General features: G+C 33.0%; 2 protein-coding genes across 2 annotated transcripts in view; one reads left to right on the plus strand and one right to left on the minus strand.

Annotated features, from left to right (window-relative positions):
• The window catches only part of LOC126880316 (zinc finger protein 234-like), a 276,883-nt gene that overhangs the window by 222,867 nt on the left and 28,984 nt on the right, over positions 1 to 25,032 (minus strand). The gene's annotated exons all lie outside the window — the stretch shown is intronic.
• On the plus strand, positions 1,552 to 24,612 carry LOC114344108 (transcription factor BTF3 homolog 4). Its single transcript, XM_028294964.2, has 2 exons — positions 1,552 to 2,059; positions 24,291 to 24,612. Exons 1-2 carry the CDS (start codon positions 1,690 to 1,692, stop codon positions 24,413 to 24,415), a joined length of 495 nt encoding a protein of 164 aa, XP_028150765.1. The 5' UTR covers positions 1,552 to 1,689; the 3' UTR covers positions 24,416 to 24,612.

Here is a 25,032-nt window from a genome sequence, read left to right on the forward strand (position 1 = left end):
TCTACTCTATCAAGTACTTGCATCATTACTCTACCCGTGTAAACAAGTCTTAAATCTACTGAATGAAAATCTACTTAATCTTAATCTACTCTTAATGAAAAATGTCTAAAATCATTTACCCACCTAGTATTATTGTAGAATTTAAGACAGTCCAGTGCCTTATAAATAATTTCAATATGAATATTTTTTCCTTTAATTCTCCTTTGATACCACTCCATTTTAGATTTTGGGGAACTTATTTCATTGTGTTTATAGCCCATATTTATTGAAGGAACCCAATCTGGAGATTGTTATTATCGATTAAGTCTGCTGGTTTTCCTATTTTCCTATAAGATTAAAATGTTAACATCTTCAAAAATCGTTACTGTTGTAATTGTAACTTACCAGATATAAAACGATTACAGCAGACAGGACAGGAAAATTTTCATTTCGCTAGTAAAACCTGTACATTGTATTGCATTTAACCATTGTTGTCTCTCAGATACCTTATTTAGTTCAGTTTAAAAGTGAACTTTATCTTGACTTTATCACAATTACTTTGCATTTCACACTTCAAAACACAACACCAATGAAGCATATTATCTTTCTAAATTAATACTTCCAGAGAAAATGTTAAATTAATCTTTGTACAACACAAAATTACAAAGAAATACAACTAAAATTATCTAAAACTCATGAAGAACAGATAGAATAAGATTTATCTTTTATACACCCAGTAGCCATATTGACTATATTATTATCAGTAGAAAGGATTACATTTAAATTTGGTAAATATAACTCCACACGACCACGCAACTCGAAACACAAGTACGCAAACACGGTTGCGTGAAGCGTGGCTCGCAATCGTGAAATTTACGAGACTTGCTCGACCTGTAGATTCTTGTCGCTTGTGTTGCATGTTCCAAGATACAACCAATATGATGTTAAGGCCCCGTCTCACCATCAAATAGTTGACAATTATTTGATCAAACTTGACAGTTAGTGACACAAAGTGACAGTTAGTATGTATAGTTTGTGTCACTAGTCAAGTTTGACTGTCAAGTTTGATCAAATAACTGTCAATTATTTGATCAAACTTGACAGTTAGTGACACAAAGTGACAGTTAGTATGTATAGTTTGTGTCACTAGTCAAGTTTGACTGTCAAGTTTGATCAAATAACTGTCAATTATTTGATGGTGAGACGGGGCCTTTAGAATCAATTTTCGAGTTTGATTATAACGCATTTTATGTTAAAATATAATGCTTCTTCAAGTTTTTATAGTGCTTATAAAACACGTAAATACATAAATATAACGAAAATATATTCATTTGATGACGTCACAATTTACATTTTAAGTAAACAAAAGTATTTAAAAATGCCTAAACTCACTTGTTGATACCGAATGTAAAAAATTAAGCAAAGTTATTAAAGAATTAATTTTTATCCTGTATAAATGCGAAATATAAGCTGTTTTTACTATATTTTTACATAAGAATGTCAAAAGATAATTTAACATGTCCAATTTTAAAATTCCCGCAAAAATTAACTTGACGTAACGGAAGTAGAGCATCATCCATTTTCTTTTCAACTTCACCGGTCAAAAACGGGGCACATGTGCTTTGTTAACAATTTTTAGATAAAACTAACTATCGAATAATTAAAAGAACAGTAAACTTAAACCGGTAGAAGTTCTTCAAAATAACAAAAATGAACAGCGAAAAGTTAAAAAAGATGCAATCACAAGTCCGTATCGGAGGAAAGGGCACCCCAAGGCGTAAGAAGAAGGTTGTACACTCTACACAAGCAACTGATGACAAGAAGTTACAATCGTCCCTTAAAAAATTATCAGTAAACACTATTCCAGGCATCGAGGAAGTAAATATGATCAAAGAAGATGGCACGGTAATTCACTTTAATAATCCTAAGACTCAGGCATCATTAGCAGCAAATACTTTCGCTATCACTGGACATGGAGAGAACAAACAGATCACTGATATGTTACCGGGTATATTAAGCCAGTTGGGACCTGAAGGTATCACCCAGCTCAAGAGACTAGCAAACACAGTTGCCAATGCAGGTAGGTCATTACATGTATTATAAAATTAATTGGCCCCATTAAGCACAGGTTTCAAATGTGTACTTTTCAATTCAACTAATGTATCTGTAGAATTCATCAATTTGCCTAATGAAATATAATTTCTAAAAAAACATGTGCACACTGCTCTAAAGCTATGCAGTCTATATACTCTTTGCATTGCAGGCCTAATACAACATCATAAATTACCAAAAACACATTTTTTCATCAAGATACATTTTGATAAAGTTTCCGTACATTGCAAAGTACCATTTCTAACAGAATATTATAGCCAGCTTTGGGCATTCTATTTTTATCTTTTAATTTTGGTTATTTTTGAACTGTAAAAATGTACTGATATCTACTAATGTTACAAACAAACTCAGAATAGAGAAATTAGGTATTTATCTATCCTAATTTTACTTGTATATCTTACTGCAATTTATGAGGATATTCTAGTCAACACGTTAACTTAGTGTTTAAATATCTTACCATTACTGAACTTACCAAACTCACTGAACATTATTTACTATTTTTTTTTATCTTTTTAATACTATTAATTGGCAGATGTTCTTTCGGTAGTGTTTATGATGTTCATATAATAGAATCGTGATTCGACTGAGTATTCATATTCGCCTATTTTCGTCTACACATCTACACTCTGGGCCAAAATTAACCACCCACCTTAAATATGCGTCATTTTTGATCTTTCATATTTCCTAAAACCATTGTCCGATTTAAGTGATTTTTTTAAATATGTTATAACCTTATTCTTTAACAATATCGCTGTACTAACATTGTTGCTAAACAGGTAAATTTTCATTGTATACCGGGTGCACGAATCAAACTGTCTTTTTCTCATATTTCGCATCACCCTGTGGAATATTCTAGCATTTGTAAAATACTGAAATTAAAACCCAACTATAGTCTCATGTTTTCTCAACATTCTGTTTTTTGATTCATTCGCTTATGTTGGATAATAAACAAGTTATAACAACTAGCTATGTTTTTCATTAATACAGAGTGTTTTTACATACATATACATATGGCAAACTTTACGGGGTAATTCTGCATGAAAAATAATGACAGTTTGCTTTATAAACTTATGTCCACAAATGTTTGTTTCTGATATAAAGGGTGTTGAAATTTTTCTTACAAACTAAAGATTTATTTATTGCTTTAAAACTGGTTGAGATATGCAAATGAAATTTGGTGCGTTTTAAGATGTCCTTATTGCACATTTTTTGACATACAATTAAGAATTTAATATTCACCATTGGCGGGTATATGGGTAATATAAGCCGTCATACTAACTGTATGCGCACGATAGTGATATTAAATTCTTAATTGTATTTAATAAAATATTCAATAACTACGCCTTAAAACCCACCAAATTTCATTTATATCATATATCTTGACCGGTTTTAAACCAGTAAATAAACCGTCAATTTGTAAGAAAGTTACAATGAAAATTTACCTGTTTGTCAATAATGGTGTTACAACGACATTGCTAAAGAATAAGGCTATAACATATTTAAAAAATCACTTAAATCAGACAACAGGTTTAGGAAATATGAGACATCAAATATGACCCATTTAAGGTAGGGTGTTAATTTTGGCCCAGAGTGTAATTCTATATAGTTTTAATCATAATTTATAAGATACAATTTATTATTACAGCCGAATCTGCTTATTGGAATAGCCTTTTTGCCATGCAAAAGTATTCCTATAACCAGGATATTCTAATAATCAACCATTGGGGGTTAGTAGAAACGTTTTGGGACCTCAAATTTCTATTCCTTAAACTGTGATATTTCTATAACTAGGGTTACCATAATTTATTAAGGCCAAATCCAGACAGGGGTAGTCCAAGGAAAAAAACATATCCTTGCCCTTGCCTTTTGACACCCCCAAAGTTAGTATTAGTATTATCAGCACAAAGGCAAACTACTTTTGAATCAACAGAGTACTTTTTAATACATTTTAAAACATGTTTTACTAAAAGATCAGATGTTTCACCCGGTTCATCAAAAAATAAAAGTTTCACGTTGACACATTAAATAAAAGTTCATTTTGCTTAAAATAACGAACACATTCCGGAGTCAGTTTGATTTCGTTTCTGTTTGAACTATCAATTGTAACCATAATAAAAATTGCATCTTTGAGATCTTCGAGTAATTTGCTAAATATGTTTTTTTAATAAAGAAAAAAATCCGGACATTTCTCATATCCGGACATGTCTTTCAAATCCGGACTGTCCAGACGAAATCCGGACGTATGGTGACCCTACCTATAACCGGTATTCTAATTAACGGGTTCAATTGAATATATGTTAAAAATTATAATCATAACTAATGAGAATTACGAAATACCAAATTAGGCAACATCCATAAACTAAATTAGTGATAGGAAAAGTATGGCTTGTGGGCCAACTCAGGCCCACAAAAGTATTTTAATCGTTTAGATTCGTTTAGATTCGTTTATTCATGTCAATAACACAAGTGTTGTAACACATGTCAAATAAAATTACACAAAGATTTGGACGCAATACAAATTAAAAAGATGCACAATACGACTAAGAGTATTAATAACATTAAATACTAACATTAAAATCACATTAAATTTGATTACATTAACAATGGACATTGCTTAAAGTCATAAAATCCTAAAATTTAAATGCAAGAAATTCCTCATTACTATAAAAAACATTTTCGAACAAAATATCTTTAATTGTACTCTTAAATTGATTTAATGGAAGACACTTTAAACTATCTGGAAGTTTGTTGAAAAATTTAATAGCCCAGTATCCTGGCCCAGTTTGACACCTCCTCAATCTCCAGTAGGCTGGCACGAGATGGTGTTTATATCGGGTGTCATGTTGGTGTATTTTCTCATGGGTTTCAAAGTGCGCCCCTCCCCTCTTGATAAACATTAGGTTCTCAAGTATATATAGAGATGGAACAGTGAGAATTCTTAGGGACCTATATGCTTGCCTACAATCATCCCTATACCAAAGACCAGCAAGAACTCTAACTGCCTTACGCTGCCAACCAAAGACTGTCAACATTTCTGCTGAATGACCCCAGACTAAAATGGCATAGGCTAGATGAGACTGAAAAATTGCATGGTACGCTGTTATTAAGACTTTATGTGAAACATTAGATGCCAGATTCCTGAGTACAAACAGATTTTTTGCTAGCTTTTTACTTAGACTGTTGATATGTTCACCCCATTGAAGCTTGGGATCTAATAATACACCCAGAAATCTGACACTGCTCATACCATCATTTACATTCTGTGTGTCTCTGAGAGAAAAAACAACTCTGTTGGTTTTTGCTGCATTGAGCAGTAATCGGTTTACGCAAAACCATTCATTGGTCACTGACTGTGCAGACATAGAACCCTCAAGCGACTCCCCAAGTGCATCAGTTGTAAAAGACACTGTGGTGTCATCGGCGAAGAGTGTGTACTTAGCATTTGTGTTAATGCTCGTAAGGTCATTAATATAAATTAGAAAGAGAATGGGTCCCAGAACAGAGCCCTGGGGAACCCCAATATTAACAACACTCTTTCCCGATAACACCCCAGAGACCCTCACAACCTGTGTTCTGTTTTCTAAGTAAGATTGAACTAGTTTTACACTGTAAGGACAGAAGTTGTATTTTTTGAGTTTTTGCAAGAGCATTCCATGATCTACACAGTCAAATGCCTTGCTCAAGTCACAAAACAGAACAGTATTAAACTGCAACCTATGAAAGGAGTCTACAATATGTGAGACCAAGTCCAGTATGCCAAGTACTGTGGATTTGTCCTTTCTAAAACCGAACTGAGAGTCTGAGAAATAGTTATTAGTTTCAAAAAATGTGGTTATTTGTACTGCCATAGCTTTTTCAACAATTTTAGAGATTATTGGAAGCAGCGAAACAGGTCTATAGTTTTCTGGATTCTTAACATCCCCTTTTTTATAAATTGGTGTAACAATTGCTTTTTTAAGGACTGATGGAAATTTATTTTCTTTAAAGCATAAATTTATTAGTTTAGTGAGTGGGCTTATAATAATATTTTTAATCATTTTAATAAGGTTAACATTAAATCCATATATATATCATGGCTATTTTTATTCTTTAAGCTGTTTATTATATCCCTCGTTTGATTAAAGGTAATTTCAAGAAATGAAAAGGTGTTTGTATGATTGACATAATTAATTTTATTAATAAAGTCAATATTTAATTTTGGAATGTCTTTAACTATATTAGTGGCAATTTGGGAAAAATAATCATTGAACTGGTTTGGCGTGATCTTGTGATCTTCTAATGAAGACCCTGATTTTCCTCGATATTTGTTTATCATGTTCCACATGGTTTTCTGTGGATTTTTTGAATTTAATATTATTTGGTCATTTGACCTCACTTTGGCTTTCTTAATTTCATTTTTATATTGATTTCTGAATTGTTTAAGTATATGATGGTTATTATCATTTTTATGTTGCCTATAAAATTCTTCTAAAAATTTTAGATGTTCCCGCATTGCCTGTAGGTCATTTGTAAACCATGTGATTTTTTCAGATTGGTCTGATCTTACTCGATATTTTTTTTGTGAAAAAGATTCTAAAAAACAACTTTCAAGAATATTCATAAAGTGACAGAATTTTAATTCAACATCAGTGTTATCTTCATAGATAAAATCCCAGTTTACTTCCGATACTTTGTTGAAAAATATGTTCTTACCTTTTTCAGTTATAGGCCTAATAAGCATAGTTGTCTCAGTAAAACCTGTAACCTTTTTTTGAATCTCAAATTTGACAATCTGGCCTTTGTGATCTGAAAAACCAGTCTCAAAAACCTCAGCAGAGTACAGGGGCAATCCAGGATCCATGAAAATGTTATCAAGACACTTACTACCCCTTGTCGATTCATTTATAGTCTTGACTAGGTGAAAACCTTCAAGAACGCCTTGAAGTTTACGGGCACTTGCATTGTCAACAAGAAAGTCCACATTGAAGTCCCCAGCAACAAGGACTTGTTTATTTGGGCTTAATGTGCCTAGAACTCCTTCAAGAGAGTCCAAAAAGATGTCAAACGGGCCAGAGGGGCTATGGTATACTGCTAAAACTAACAAGTTAAAATCTTTTAGACATATACAACAATATTCTATACAAAAATCAATTATAAAAGTGTCATTATTAACAACATTAAAACATATAGTATTTTTGACGAAGATCGCAGAATCCGGAATTTAATCCGGTTTGCCGAGGGTCCATCGACAAGGATAGAAAATATTGTATAGCTTTAAATCAAAATGTATTTTTTCTTTAATTCTGGCCCTCCTATAGAGTTTCTTGAACTTTATGGCTCCCCATCAAAAAAGTTTGCACATAACTGAACTAAATATAAATAATTCATCTATAAATAAAAAAAGAATGTGTGTGTGTACTTTGTACGCACGTAAAAAGTTATACTTCTATTATATGATTTCAACGAAATAAATATACTTTCGAACAGTTTATTTATATTTTATTTAAAGATTGAACTAATTTTTACTTAGTACTTTCCAAAAATTTTTATTAAAATAATACCAAAAATAAAAATAAAAAATAGAAAACACCCGGATTATAACCAGGGACCTCTTGATCTCCAGTCGAACGCTCTACCACTGAGCTATACTCCTTTTGTTTGTGCGGGTGCGGACTACAAGATTTCTCAGACATAGTGTCAAATAGACCAAGTGAAGTATAAAAATACTTTAAATATTACTTATTATCTTATTCCCGAGGTAGACAAATCCAAAGATACCAAAGTTATAATAAAATAGATTTACTAAAAACACTAATATATTCTTTCCACACCTTTTTTGGACTAATATATACATAACTTTTTAAAACATTTAGCAACAAATTACATACTGTGTGTGCACATGCACGCAGAATAATAAAAATTCACTCCCAATCGCACCTAAAGAAGTATAACTTCAAAAATTATTTTTTTAACTCATTCACTACCAAGTGACTCATATATGAGTCACATCGATTTTTCCCATAGATCAGCATCTCACCCTTGAGCAGGGGATCACATGTCACATAATGGCAATTTAAATAGTCAATTCAATGAATTAAATAGCCAATCAGGGATCACATTGCACATAATACACATAATACACATACATAATTGCACATTGCGTGGGGTTCAGTGTTGGAGGCAGAACAATGGTTCCATTCTAATAGGCTGTTACTCAATACAACCAAAACACAGTCCTTACTTTTTTCAACTAGAAATATTCCTGATGAACTGGACAATGCATCCTGTGCTAAATTTCTTGGTGTTCTGCTGGACCCTGGTCTGATATGGGATGCTCATACCACCTCTTTAGTGGCAAAGCTATCATCAAATACATTTTTGCTTCGTGGACTTTTATCCTGTTTCCGCTTCCATACTAAAGCAAGCTTTTCTTTGTGTCACTCACATATCTCCTATGTTATTCTCGCATGGGGCCATAGTGCAGGAGCGAAGGATGTATTCAGACTGCAGAGAAGGGCCATTCGCATTGTCGCAGGCTTGCCATATAGAGCCGATTGCAGACAAGTTTGTATAGATTGGAAAATATTAACATTACCTTGCCAGTATATATATGATAATCTTATATATGTAAAATGCAATATGCATAAATTCCAGACTCATGAACAGATTCATAATATTAACACACGCTTTAGAGGGAACCTTGCCCCAAAGTTTCGTAGGCTAGAGAGGTGCAGAGATGGCCCATCATGTCTGGCTATACATTTCTTTAATAAATTACCCCTAATAATTCGAGAACTGCCCTTAGATACATACAAAATAAAAATCAAAGAACTTCTTTTGGTGGGTGCTTACTATTCTCAGGAGGAATATCTCGGGGCTACCCTGTTGTGATAGTCCTACAGCTCTCTTAAATGTTCTGTGTGCTCTTGTGTTTTTATGCTAATATTCTAACTTTGTGTTAAGTATTTAGACTAGGTGATAAAATTTTATAGATTTAGTGTTAGCTTGCCAATGTATTTCAATGATGCATTTTAACAGACTTTGACTTATGTAAATACTTTGTATATTGACATCAATAAACTGAATTGAAAAAAAAATTGAATTAATGGTCTGTGAGGATGAAATACCCCCTGGTATTGGACTTCAATGGTTCAATGTTATTTCCGGATTTTTTAAAATTAACTATAAAACTGTATTTACCAATGTATCCAAGTTTCTTCAGGATCTACATTTTCTATGTCAATCTATTCTGAATTCTCAGATTCATTGATACAGTCTATCAATACAGTCCGATTATCCGAAAAAACCGATTTTCCGAACATGCTTGTCCCCCAATTAGTTCGGATAATCGACGCTCTACTGTATATTAAATAAAATAAATTAATAAATAAAAAGAAATGAAACTAGTGAGGTGTAAAATTATCAATACAAACATGTAATAAAATTTAATGAAATAAAAAAATATGTTTTAGTGTGACAAGCAAATTTTATAAATTCTGAGAATTTTCAGTGTGAGTTGCAATACTCTTCCGATACATCTAAAGGTGGGAAACTGTCGATAGTGGTAATGTAATGTAAATTTATAGGTTTGTATCGATAATTTCCCACCTCTATTAGTTTCATCTCTTTTTATTTCACAACATCTGTTTTCCATCTTTTGCATTATTTTGCTGGTTCTTAGCATACTCATCACTGTACAGTATTGCAACTTCATATTTTTATATAAATATTTGATACTTTGAATAGTGCTGCCCTCTGGTAAAAGGTGATAAAAAATAATATTTATAGAGACATTAATGATAAATTGAATTGCACCAAATGATGTTGGATGTGCACTCAATAATGCCCCCTTTACCTCTTGTCATATACCATCCTTGCAAAGTCACCCTCCCTCTTCTCTAAAACAGTTTATTATGAATATTCCCTTACTATATTATTTCTTATTGGCTTAAAAATGAATATAATACTAATTCTACAAAATTGAATGCCAAGGTAATGCTGAGTCATTATAATTGCTTTTGAAAGTAATATGACAAATTTCGAGAAATGAATTTAAAATTTGAATAACCAGTAAAAATTAGTTGTAAACAAATAAATAAGCTTTTTCAACATTGCCAAAATTAGAAATTCCTAGAATAGTATGATACAATTGATCCAAAAAATGGCATAACCCAGACATCCAATGTGAAAGTTATCCTCCAACACCAAATTGTTCTATATGGTCCTCATAATGTTCAGAAAAAAGTCACACCATTTTGAGCGTCGGGTTTGGGGGTGAGAGGGGAGAGAAATCGGTAAATTCATAGTTTTTTACGTTTTCTGTCAATATTTCTAAAACCATGCAGTTTAGCATGAACAACCTTGTGTCCAAAAATGTTCTACATTAAATTTGAAATAATGGTAAATTGGTATAGTAATTGGTCCAAAAAAATTCCCAACCCAGACATCCAAAGTAAAAGTTTTCCTCCAACACCAAATTGTTCTATATGGTCCACATATTGTTCAGTAAAAAGTTACACGATTGTGAGCTTCCAGTTTGGGGGGAGAAGTTGGTAAATTAGTGGTTTTTTTACTTTTTTCGTCAATATTTCTAAAACTATGCTTTAGCGTAAACAATGTTCTATGCAAAAATGTTCTACATGAAATTTAAAACAAAAAAGGTCCTATAAATAATTGTTATAAAATCAACGGTTCCAGAGTTACGAGGGTGAAAAGAGGAGGTTTTCAATACTTTTTATATTTTTTTGGGCAATTTATAATATTATTACTTATCACTAACATACCATCATCGGCCACTGAAATAGCAAATTTTATTTACAAAATACAATCCTGTTGAAGAAAATTTCTTTCATCAGTAATAACATTATAAATTGCCCCAAAAATATGAAAAGTATCGAAAACCTCCATTTTTCACCCCCTGTAACTCTGGAACCGTTGATTTTATAATGATTATCTATAGGACATTTTTTGTTTTAAATTCCATGTAAAACATTTTTGTATAGAACATTGTTTACGTTAAAGCATGGTTTTAGAAATATTGGTGTAACTTTTCACTGAAAAATATGTGGAGCATATAGAACAATTTGGTGTTCGAGGAAAACTTCTACTTTGGATGTCTTGGTTAGGCCTTTTTTTGACCAATTATACTATACTACCTCTGTAACTTTGCAACCATTCATTTTAAAAGGATTATGCATAGGGCCTTTTGTTATTTCAGATGTAGTGTAGAACATTTTTGTATAGAAGGTTGTTCATGCAAAACCGCATAGTTTTAGAAGTATTGATGAAAAATGTAAAAAAACTGTGAATTTACCGATTTCTCCACCCCAAACCCGACTCTCAAAATGGTCTGACTTTTTTCTGAACATTATATGGACCATATAGAACAATTTTTTGTTGGAGGATAACTTTCACTTTATACCAGTTATACCTTATACCATACCAATAGAATGAATCACTCACTGTCCCTCATATTTATTTGCTCTATATATTCAAATATTGACAGGTAAGCAGTTTAATTTCATTGCAATTGGTTCTGTGAGTAAGAAAAATACAATATATATATTTTTCAATAATGTTATACATGTACCAATAACTAGTTAACTATATCAAATAATAATCTTTTGTGAAAGATACTGTACCTATTAGTTAAAAAAAATTATTTACCCATTTTGTATGAAACAAATAATGATGCTTTTTAATTATTGAATATTATCTATTCATTATGGGATGGTAGAAAAAAAATGCATAAATGCGTGTTGCAATCCAAATCTGTGCTACATCTTTAGTATTTTCCCATCAATTTACAGTGTGTTTTCATTTCATAGGGCAAAAGTAAAAGTTCTGTGTATCAATTCACAATAATTATGATATATTATAAACTGCGCGTCATAGAAAACGGGCACCCTAAAAAATGGGTCATTTTTGATGTCGCATATCTCCTAAACCTGTTGTCCGATTTAAATGATTTTTTGAATATGTTATAGCCCTATTCTTTGTCAATATCCCTGTTATAATATTTTTGCTAAAAAGTTAAATTTTCATTGTATACCGGGTGTACGAATCAAACTGTTTTTTTCTCAAAGTTCGCAACACCCTGTGGAATATTCTAGCATTTATAAAATACTGAAATTAAAACTCAACTATAGCCTCAGGTTTTCTTAACATTCTGTTTTTTGATTCATTCGCTTATGTTGGATAATACAAAAGTTATGTACTTTAACAACTAACCATGTTCTTCATCAGTACAGGGTGTTATAAGTCTACAGGGTTTTAGGGACTAAATAAGTTAGACAAACTTTAAGGGGTAATTCTGCATTAAAAATAATGACAGTTTGCTTTATAATCATATACCTATCCGCAAAAGCTTCGTTTCTTACATTTTTTCTTACAAACTGATGATTTATTTATTGCTTTAAAACCGGTTGAGATATGCAAATGAAATTTGGTAGGTTTTAGGAGATGGTTATTGCGCATTTTTTGACATTCAACTAAGAATTTTATATTCACTATTGGAGCGCATACGGGTAATATGACCGATCATATTATTCGTATGCACGCCAATGGTGAATAAAAAATTCTTAATTGTATGTCAAAAAATGTTCAAAAATTACGTCTTAAAACCCACCAAATTTCATTTGCATATCTCAACCGGTTTTAGGGCAATAAATAAATCGTCAGTTTGTAAGAAAAAATTCAACATCCTGTATGTCGGAAACGAAGCATTTGCGGACATATGTTTATAAAGCAACCGGTCATTATGTTTTCATGCAGAATTACCCCTTAAAGTTGGTCGTACTTCTTTAAAAACACTCTGTACTGATAAAGAGCATGCCTAGTTGTTAAAGTACATAACTTTTGTATTATCCAACATAAGCGAATGAATAAAAAAACAGAATGTTAAGAAAACCTGAGGCTATAGTTGGGTTTTAATTTCAGTATTTTATAAATGCTAGAATATTCCACAGGGTGTTGCGAACTTTGAGAAAAAAACACAGTTTGATTCGTACACCCGGTATATAATGAAAATTTACCTGTTTTGCAAAAATATTATTACAGGGATATTGACAAAGAATAGGGCTATAACATATTCAAAAAATCATTTAATCGGACAACAGGTTTAGGAGATACGCGACATCAAAAATGACCCATTTTTTAGGTTGCCCGTTTTCTATGACGCGCACTGTAGAAAACATTAGTCTTATTTTTATGTCTTTTACTTTATATTTATTATTATATTATTTTTTGGTTGTAGACTGTAAAATAGTGACCAAAAAATATCATAAAAAAGTTTTACATAAACTAGGATAATCAAATTTGGAGAAAAAGTTGTTCTAATGATATTATTATATTGTTATGTGAAGGTTGATACACAATAAAAATATTTTCCAAGGTGGAGTGTTTCGGAAACCAGTATCTTTAATTACATTATTACCAGGGGAATATATTTTTGTATTTTCACATGCATATACTTTCATTTTAATTGCATACTCTTTATTTCCATAAATACAATAATTTGCATAAGGTCAACTGATAATAACCTCTTACACTTAATAAAGCATGTCTACTTTTTCATTCCATTATATACAGTGCTAGTCAAAAGTCCCCTCCCCCTCGTATCTTGAATGTACTTATAGTTTTACTTATAACAGTGAAATTTGGAGGGAAGAAATAAACGGATGTAGTCTTATCAAATAGTCATAAGAGGTGATATAATAGTGACAGATCATTTTACAAAGCCACTATGACCAATAATTTTAATTGGGACCTTATGGCAAAGGTATTAAAAATACCTATTCAATCTTACTAATTTTGTTAGTTTAATTTGATTTTGATTTTGATGAATAAATTAAATAAATATAAAATTCTAGTTTCAGATTTAAATAAAGATTCAATCATCTGTTTATGCTTATTTGTCAAAAAAGTTAATGTTGAAGTAAAAACAATTAGAAAATTGTAAAACATCATCTTATTTGACAAATAACTGTAGGCAGCGTTTGAATCTTTATTCATCAAAATGAACCTAAACCCAAACAAAATGAGTATGATTGAATAGGTATTTTCGATACCTTTCAAAGAAGATGTCCCTTGCCTATTTAAAATTATCAGTCAGTGGATCATAAGGTCCCATTTAAAATTATCAGTCAGTGGATCATAAGGTCCCATTTAAAATTATCAGTCAGTGGAAATTACCAGTCAAAGTGGATCTGTAACGTCATCTGTCACTATTATGTCATCTGCCAAATTTTACTATTATAAGTACAGTCGAACCCGCTTATTAGAATACCGGTTATAGGAATATCCCGGTTTAAGGAATAGAATTTTGGGGCGCCGTCCAAAACAAATACGACTCTACCTTATCGATAATAGTCTACCTACGGGAAGTGCAGGGTAAATTCAAGATGGAATTACAAAAAAAAAATTATGTGTTTTTCTACTCACTTTATAATGCTCAAAAAATTAAGCGATCTGGATTTCAATGCATATTTTTTTATAATTCTCTTATCAAAGTTGCACCTGAAGTTAGGTGTGTTTAATGACAGTATCAATTTTGGGGGAGACCCAGAAATTTGAGGTTTTGAAACGTTTCAACTAGCCGCCAATGATCGGTTATTAGAATATGCCGGTTATAAGAATACTTTTGTTTGGCATGAAGGCTATTCAAATAAGCAGGTTCGATTGTATAACTGTTTAAAAGATACAGGGGGGGGGGAGTGGACTTTTTTGTTTTTAAACCAAGAAAGTCACTAGAAATATCACCAAATACATCTTCTTTTTAAAGGCTTTTCTTTAGTTCAATCCCCAATAGTCGAACCCGCTTATTAGAATACCGCTTATAGGAATATCCTGGTTTAAGGAATAGAAATTTGGGGCGCCGTCCAAAACAAATACGACTATCGTATCAATAATAGTCTACGAGAAGTGCAGGGTAAATTCAAGATGGAATTTTTTTATTTTTTTTTTATTATCTCCCTTTATTGACAATCAGATATAAAACAAACATCTATAAGTCAATTTGTTGGTCTTACATTAAATTAAATTATTGTAAATATGGTGACGTGGAGAGGTAAACATCCAGCGATGTTTCCTCAGTTACCTCTTAGGTCGGAGGGCCAGCTTCTTCTGAGTCTTCTATTGTGGACAGGTTGCAGTAGTGGATGAAGTAGTGGATTAGGATGGTCTTCTAGTTTGTTGTGGTGTTTTCTGTTGTTTTCTCGGATGACTTCAGTTACATATGGAATTTTTAGATCTGTGTGTAGAGTCTGGTTTGATACATACCATGGTGCATTAACTATTGCTCGAAGTATCTTGGATTGCGCTCTGGATAATCGCAGTATTGGATTTGCTAGCACAGCCCCACAGTTCAATGCCATAAGTCCAGAATGGCTTCATCACTGCTTTATATATTAGCAATTTGTTTTCTATTGAAAGGTGGGATTTTCTTCCAATGAGCCAGCAAAGTTCTTTGGTTTTTAGGTCAAATTGTATTCTTTTCTTTGTTATATGGTGTTTCCAGTTGAGTTTATTGTCAAAGTGTAGCCCTAGATATTTGACTTGATTACTTTGTGGTATTTTTATTTGATTGATGGTTACTGGTGGGCAGGTTCCAGTCTGGAGAGTGAATGTTATATGCGATGATTTTGTTTCGTTTACCTTAAACTTCCACTTCTTCAGCCATATTTCAAGTGAGTTTAGATGCTCTTGGAGATTTTGTGTTGCTGCAATAGGATCGTCATGCTTGGCAAAAATAGCAGTGTCGTCTGCAAATGTCCCGATGGTTGTTTTATCATTTGTAGGCAAGTCATATGTATATAGTATGTACAATAATGGCCCTAGTATGCTCCCTTGTGGTACGCCAGAGTGAATAGGCTTGTATTCCGATACTTCTTCATTAACTTTTACTTTAAACTGCCGTTCATGTAGGTAAGCTTTCAGTAGGTTGTAGTAACTTGCGGGGAGAATTCTTTTTATTTTGCATAACAAGCCTGGATGCCAGACTTTGTCAAAAGCCTGACTGATGTCTATAAAGGCTGTTGTGCAGTACTGCTGATTTTCAAGTGACTGGATGATGGCGTTGACTATGCGATGGCATTGTTATATCGTTGAATGGCTTTGTCGAAATCCGAACTGATGATCTGGGATCCAATTTTGTGGATTTATTTCTGCATTTATTCTGTTTAGGATAAGTCTTTCAAGCAACTTGGAGATTGTTGGTAATAAGCTGATAGGCCTATATGATGAGACATCTAGAGGGTTTTTGCCAGGCTTTGGTATCATAATTATTTGTCCAATTTTGAGTGCTTTGGGCCAGTAGTCACATCTAAGTATTGCATTGAATATGTGCAGTAGTTTAACTATGCCCTTTTTGGGTATTTCTTTTAACATTTTTGCGGTTATCAGATCTTCGCCTGGTGCCTTCTTTGGGTTTAGGGTGGCAATTACGTCTCTAATTTCTTTTGGAGTAAATAGTTTTATTCGGCCCTGTATCTGTAGTGGTTCTTCTAATATTTGGTTCGCTTCTGGTACTTGGTCGTCATTTAGTGGAGTAAAAATTTCTGCTAAATACTCAGCAAATAGGTCAGCCTTTTCTTTATCACTTTTTGCCCATGGTCCTGGTGGTGTTGAATTTTTAAGTATTGGAGGTAATGCTGTTATTGGCTTTCTCTTACTTTTTATGGGCTTCCATATAGAGTTGTCTTGTCTTGATAGATTGGTGATGTAATTCGTAAATGACTCATGATGGAATTACAAAAAAAAATATGTATGTTTTTCTACTCACTTTATAATGCTCAATAAATTACGCGATCTGGATTTCAATGCATATTTTTTTATAATTCTCGTATCAAAGTTGCACGTGAAGTTAGGTGTGTTTAATGACAGTATCAGTTTTGGGGGCGACCCAGAAATTTGAGGTTTTGAAACGTTTCAACTAGCCGCCAATAATACGGTTATAGGAATACTTTTGTTTGGCATGAAGGCTATTCAAATATCACCAAAAAAGTCACTAGAAATATCACCAATACATCTTCTTTTTAACCCGGCACCTGCCACGTGGCTTTGCAAGGCATCAACTGCCACGTGGGGTGCTCACAGCACCCCTTAAAAATTTTCTGTGATCTACTTGTTTATAAACAAAATAATGTGTTGAGTTACACAAGAATATAAAAAAACATGTTTTATTAACTTATTAGCTACTAATATATTATAAAAGTTAAAAAATTAAATTAAAAAGGTGTTATAAGCAAATTAGCAAGTACCAACCCATAATAAATGAAGTGATGTAAAATATCTAAGAAAATTAAAATTTATTGAGTATAGAGAATATACTAATAATTTAGATCAGTTATTACAATAAAAAAATGTAAATCTGACCTGTTTATCAAAAACATAAAAAAATTTTACTGCCAGATGATGACACCCCAATTCGAATTTAGAGCTACAATTTCAGAATGACACTAAATAACCACTTCAAACACAAACAGATCTATGCTATATAATATTATTGAAAGCTACTATGACGCACAGGACGGTTAACAAATTTGAAATACCAAATATTTGATGAAAATGTGTTATGGGGTGCTAGTAGCACCCCACGTGGCAGGTGCCGGGTTAAAGGCATTTCTTTAGTTCAATCGTTCGGGTCAAATCTCTAGACGTTAATTTTACTGCCTTTTCTTCAATGCAAATGAATGAAAATTTGCAGACAGATGCATGCGCGGGCACAATATACGAATAGTCATTAAACATTTTTTATGTTTATTAGGTAATTATTGTTTAAATAAAAAAACGATTTTCATGGAAAATGCTTAAATTATCTTGTTTTTTACCACGTAGAAATTTGAAATTTTACAGATTGTAGCTAATTATATGAACTATACATAATTTAACTTTTTACGTTAATTGTTTATTTTATGCTTCTTAAATAAACAACTTTCCGACTTTTATGATTCCGACTACTTTTCATGTTTGTACATGATGTTTATAAACATCCTAAGCGACGACGATTTTGAACACTCATGTCTTTGTTTATATAAACATCGGCGCTTATTCGTGTCAAATTTCAATACGATACGAAACAAAGCTTCAACCAAAACTCGAATTCAAAAAATTCGTGTTTTTAAAGTCTTAGAAAAACCACTGGTAGAGACGTTTCGTGCTACAATTAACATTAGAATTCGTAATTCGCGAGAAATTAACAGGGTCTACAGTGTCTACACTGTGCAATAGTAAAGCATTAGAAGAGATGGAAAGACTGCAAAAACTGTAATAGGTCTAAATAATGATTTTGATTTAAGAAATGTATGAAGAAATTACAGAAAATGTACAATTTATGTATCAAATGTTGAAATAAATGCGAAAAATGTGTTCATATTATACATCCTTTTTTTAAACGTGACGATATATTTTAATGTTTGAAAAGTGTAAGACTAAAAAGTAAAAAATAAAAAACTATGAAATTTTTTTTTAAGTTAGGAGCTTTTCTTTAGTTACGAGTGACTAAAATTATTAATAATATAAAAAAATCACCTAAAAAGCAAAAAAATAAAAAAAATCAAACTCAAAGTATTATTCGAAAAAAAAACAGACAACAGATTAATATACAAAAATCACACACATTCATTAAAAAATTGAAAAAATCGTAACACATTCGTTAAAGAAAATCGTGGGGCGCGTCTTACATCGAATAAACGGTTTGAGGATAGATACTTTTTTACTTTTCGCGCCCCAAGCTTCTCTTTAACAAATGTGTTTTACAATTTTTTACGAGTGTGTGAGATTTTTGTATATTTAATCTGTCGTAACAGTTTTTTTTTTGAATAATCCTTCGACTTGATTTTTTTTTATTTTTTGTTTGGTTGATCATGTCGGCCTTCGACGGTAATCCATAAATATTATATTATACTAATACGTCGCTAAAGAGTTCTAAAAACAATTGTATTTTATATAAAAGCAGACTAAAGATCTACATATTAAAGGAATAACGCAGAAAATACAGAAAATTGGTGATATAATTTAATTAACATATGAAATGCCAATGGTGTCAAAATTTTATAAATGTCATTAGTGGATAACAGTGGAGTAAACTTGCCTGAGGTTGGACCAATTATACACAAGCTTTACGGCGCGGGAAATTTGAATTACTCCTCTTGGTTTAAAAATAGACTATAATAGCACTGTATAATGCTTGTGATTAATGAACATAGTAGTTAAACTTGTGTGTTTTTTATGTTTTTGTAATTTGTGGTATAATTTTCTCATTTGTGCAGATAACACACCTACACTAATACATTTTTATCAACTTTTATTTTGTTATAGACAATATGAAATATGCTCATATAAAAATAAAGCTACTTCATAAATTCATCCACAATCTTATCATGTTGTTTGCGCCATTCCCATACAACTGATAAATACAGAAAAATATGTTGTTTTTGCTCCTTCCTTATTGATGTTTGTATACTCTTTCCTGATAAGATGCCATACATATTAGAGTTACCATTTTTAATTTTAATCAATTGCTATGGCTATACTCTGTAAAACTGTTGCTTTTTCTGGACGTCTGGAATAATAAAAATTAGCTTTAACCTGGCAGTATTTCACTTTCTAAAGACCAAATATTATGTACCGGGTGTTTTCTTACCTGTAGACACATTATTTCTAAATGAAATTGATATCAAAATCAAACACTAAACACCCTGTTAAAAGCCTTCATCATCACCTGCCATACATAAGTGCACTCCATGAAGTGTCCATATTATGCTATATTGAATATGTAACACTGAGAAAACTGGAACCTCTACAAATAAGAAGATATTGACTTAAGTTGACTAATGCTAGTATTTTTGTTGAAACACTTCAACAACAAACATCAATGAAAGACTATAGATTTTATGTTATTCTCCTTCTCATAGGCATCTTTCAGTGCGTCACAGTTTTTCGATTTCTTTCTAACGCATTAAGTTGGAAGTGACAGAAAAAGTGTTTTGTACCGTACATTATCTGTTACTGTGAAAGTCGGTAATTGGTGTGTGACGTCACTCATTAGTGAATATCAATACATACACACATGCTGGTTTACATTGTAGCACTTCTACAACTCAAGAAATAATAGCTGTTCCTCAGCCTAGCACGTCTTCATCCCAAGTACCGACTGAACAGCACGAGCAAATCTCTTCAAAGCTAGCAGCTGCAAAAGATAATCTTTTACTTCAAGCAACAAAAATGTTTGAACCTCAGAAAAAAATCCCTTGTGCCAAATGCGTAATACTGTGAGAATTAAAGTGCCTGATGTTGACCATCGTCGCACAGACCCACAAAATTTGTTGTGTTTTTGTTGAAATAGAGGATTCCAAACTATTATAAATTATTAGCAAACAAAAATGTACAAAAATTAAAACAGCAGCGAATTAATTCAAGCATATTGTTGTTTAAGACAATCAAAATTGAACCCTCACACACAAGTTGTACGTGCAACTTCAGTGAGGAACTGAGTTTATTATATGTATAATTTATTTTCTACGAATAAACTCCATCCAGATTTAGCCATACGGCTCACACTCCCTCTAAGGGGAAAATTGACTCATCCCAGATACCTACGGTATCAAAAGGATTGAGCTCTGGTGGGACTCTTTCCGTGTTATCGAGCCCTAGGTGACTTGGTATGCAGGTGTATCTCCCAAAAATTTTCGTACACATCTGGCCGTTGCGAGTAGTACTGCTTTCTGCATGGTCTTATAAAGATGTTCATTAAGACCCAGCTTTTTATGCTTTTGAGGAGGGTCTTCGGAATGACTCCAGTAGTAGACATAATAATCGGTATCGTCTGGGTACTTTGCATTCTCCATTGTCTCCGTATTTGAATTTCCAGATCTCTGTACTTGGCGATCTTTTCAGTAAATTTAGTACGTAGATTATTGTTGTTAGGAATCGCCACATCAATGAGGGTTGTTTGTCTCGTTAATTTATTGACTAATACGAGATCTGGTCTATTATGCCCCACTGTTTGGTCTGTGAGCACAGTGCGGTCCCAGTATAGCTTGTAGTTGCCATCCTCAAGCATACTCTCAGGGAAGTATTGATAATACGGGAGATGGTCGGTTTGGAGAAGTCCCAGCTTGATAGCTATCTCCTGATGAAGGATTTTTCCCACTGCGTCATGCCGTTCCTTGTACTCAGTTGCAGCAAATGCCTGGCAGCCCCCTGTAAGATGTTGGATGGTTTCTTGGGCTTGACATCCATATCAGCATCTGTCGTTTTGAACATGAGGGTCTTTGATGATATATTTCAGGTAATTTCTGGTTGGTATAACCTGATCCTGAATGGCCAGTAATGAACCCTCCGTTTCAGGGAACATCTTTCCTGATGTCAACCAGTAGTTCGACGCTATATTGTCAAGATAATCTTGGCTGACCTCATTGGGATGTCGCCCGTGCAGAGGTTTACCCATCCAGGCGCGCACTTTTTCGTCCTTAGTAAGGTGGTTTATGCGAAGTTCTGCTATCCCTCAGTTTTATCGGTGTTGTGTCATCTACTGCGCAGATAGCGCGATGTAGAGTAGATGTTTCAGCCTGCATCAGAAAATAAGATCGTAAATTAGCAATTTGTTTGTCTAATTGCTCACCTATATCCATAAGTCCTCTTCCTCCTAAATTCCGTGGTAATGTCGTTCTTTCTACTGCACTTTTTGGATGGTGTTTTTGTGCCTTTGTGAGGTGCGTTCTTACTTTTCGCTGAAGATTTTCTATGTCCGTTTTTGTCCACTTAACAATGCCAAATGAATAGCTAAGCGAAGAACATGCGTAGGAGTTTAGTGCCTTAAACAAATTTCTACTATTAAGGTGTGAGCGAAGCAGCTGTTTTACCCTTCGTATAAACACAGTAGTTATCTCTGTTTTCATTTGTTTTCTACGAATAAACTCCATTATTATTATATTATTATTATTATATTTTCACACATAATCAGTTCGAAAATTGTAAGCAAAAATTACTTTCCATGGATGAGATTACAATTGATGAAATGTCGCTAAGAGAAGCAGCTTGTGTTAATTCGAAAAGTGGAGGACAAGATTAGACACGTTGTAACTGCAAAAGAAAATTTGTAAAGTTGTACATGGCTAAAATGTAATTTGTAAAGTTGTAATTTTTTTTTATTTTTACTTAATTAGGAGGTTACTTAAAAAGATCAATTTGAATTTATGTAATAAGTAGAAATACTGTATAGATATGTAACCATCATCATCAGTGGCGTTACAGCTGTTTATGAGCCAAAGCCTTATTCAGAACAATCCTCCATTCGCCCCTGTCTCTGGCAACTCTTCTCCATGCTCTAATTCCAATAGATTTTTCTCTGGCAACTCTTCTCCATGCTCTAATTCCAATAGATTTTAAATCAGTTTCTATGTTGTCTTGGTACCTAAGTCTCAGTCTTTCTCTTGCTCGTTGTCCTATTGGCCCTCTTCGATCAAAAACTTTTCTGACTATGGCATCTTCCTCTCGCCTGATTACATGACCTATCCATCTAAGGCGTGCTACCTTAATGAATTGTACAACGTCAGGTTCTCCAAAATTTCTATACAAACCAAAGTTGTAACGCCTGCACCACAAACCTTGTTCTTTGCGCCACAAACCTTGCCACCATATATTCGTCTTAAAAATTTTCGCTCAAAACGTTTGAGCAGTTCTTGGTCATTCTGAGTAAGTGACCAAGTTTCTAAGCCATATGTTAGCACTGATCTTATTAGTGTTTTGTAGACAGTCAATTTAATTTTTCTAGGTATTTTTGAGGCCGTCTGTCTTCTTAAGCCATAGTAGCACTTATTGGCGAGCACTATTCTTCTTTTAATTTCTTCACTGACGTTGTTATCTTTAGTTAGCAGCGAGCCTAAGTATATGAAGGTGTCGACACCTTCTAGTTCTAGGTCGTCAATTATTATTCTTGTAGGTGTCGGGTTGCTTGACCTAGTGCAACACATATATTTGGTCTTTGGGTCTATGATGTCTATGTCATCTGTGTATCCGACAATTTGTACTGATTTGTTAAAGATAGTACCATTCGTATTAATTTGGGACTCTCGAATTATTTTTTCTAATGCCAGGTTAAATAAGAGACACGATAGTTCATTGTCTTAGTCCATTTTTGCAATGGAAGGGTCTTGAGAAATCGTTCTGGATCTTTACCACGCTCTCTGCTCCTGTGAGCGAAGTTCAGTTAATTGGACAAGATGAAGCGGTATTTTAAATTCTACCATAGCAAGTAGAAGTTTACCTCTATTAACTGAGTCATATGCGGCTTTGAAGTCCACGAATATGTGGTGGGTGTCGACGCTGAACTCTAGGGTTTTTTCAAGGATCTGCCTCATTGTAAATATCTGGTCCGTTGTTGATTTATGAGGACGGAAACCGCACTGATATCCTCCTACTATTTCTTCAGAGTAGGGGAGAAGTCTTTTGTACAATACGTTGGACAACACTTTATATGCCATATTGAGTAGAGTGATGCCTCTATAATTATCACACACCATCATGTCTCCCTTTTTGTGTAGAGGACACAGTACACCCAACTTCCAGTCTGTGGGTGTTTCTTTTTGTTGCCAAATTGCAGTTATCAGTTTATGCATGTGTTTCAAGAGGGCATCGCCGCCGTTTTTGAAGAGTTCAGCAGGGAGATTATCCGAACCGGGGGCTTTGTTATTTTTAAGTGTTACGATGGCTTCTCTAATTTCTTCTTTGGTGGGGAGTGGCTGCCGATCATCTTCATTAATTTGAAGCATGGGATCCTCCATCTCGACATCTTCATAATTGCCATTAAGCAGTTCTTCAAAATGTTGCGCAGTGCTTCAAAATGTTGCGCAGTGCTTCAAAATGTTAAAGGGTTAATAAAAAGTATATGTTTTAAAATACACCAAAAATGTATGATGAATGTTGACATTCACTGGTGTATCTCTACATTCACCGGATTTCATGCTTTCACAGTAACATATCCACCAATTTGGTTTCTTTTTGGTAGTAAACTTAACTGTTTAAGTGCAACACAGTCACATTTTGCTACTTTTTCGTTTTATTAGACTTTACTTAATTAGGAGGTTACTTAAAAAGATCAATTTGAATTTATGTAATAAGTAGAAATACTGTATAGATATGTAATATCAACGGTAATATATGTTAAATTTTATAAACTAATTATGTTTGCATTATAGATTAATAGCATATATTGCTTACAGGTGGCGTTGGAAAGATTGTTCCTGAAGATGAGGAAGATGTGCCAGATCTAGTAGAAAATTTCGATGAGGCATCAAAAGGGGAAGTCACTAAGAAAGAGGGTGAAGAAAAACCAAAAGAAAACTAATTTAATGATCAAGAAACATTTACTTTTAGTAAACGAAACTTTTTTGACACATTTTCTTGGTCTCGATTATTGTTTTTAAATTGAAGACAACATTTTTTGATATGAGTTGAAATCGTAAAATCTAACCCAATCATTTTTTGTTGATACTTGGGCATATGTATAGGATATTTCATAGGAAATACATAAATATTCTAATATGTGATGTTTTATTTTAAATAAAAGGAAATTTTTCTGTACAAGTAATATTATTGTGTTAGTTTTTATATTTCAATAATACATTACTTTAGTGAATATACTAAATTACTAAATAAAAACTAAAGTGTATTTATGCTACAGCCTTGTAATATTAACTAAAAGGCAACAGTTTTCTTCATTAGTTTATTAAATTCTTTTCCACATTTTGATGTTTTATTACAGTACTAAATGTGGAGGTGCTTAAAATATTTATATAATTTTATTAAAAACTGGTTAGTTCATTCTTTGACGGTTTTTGCGGTAAATTTTAAAGAACCGCTTGGATTGACTTGAAATTTGGCATAGATATAGATATTATGTCAAAGAAAAAAAGTGATATTGTGCCGATGTGTGCTTTTGCTCTAGGGGTGGGTACCACCCCT

The sequence above is a fragment of the Diabrotica virgifera genome, chromosome 2 (assembly GCF_917563875.1).
Source record: "Diabrotica virgifera virgifera chromosome 2, PGI_DIABVI_V3a".
NCBI classification, from domain to species: Eukaryota; Metazoa; Arthropoda; class Insecta; order Coleoptera; family Chrysomelidae; genus Diabrotica; species Diabrotica virgifera.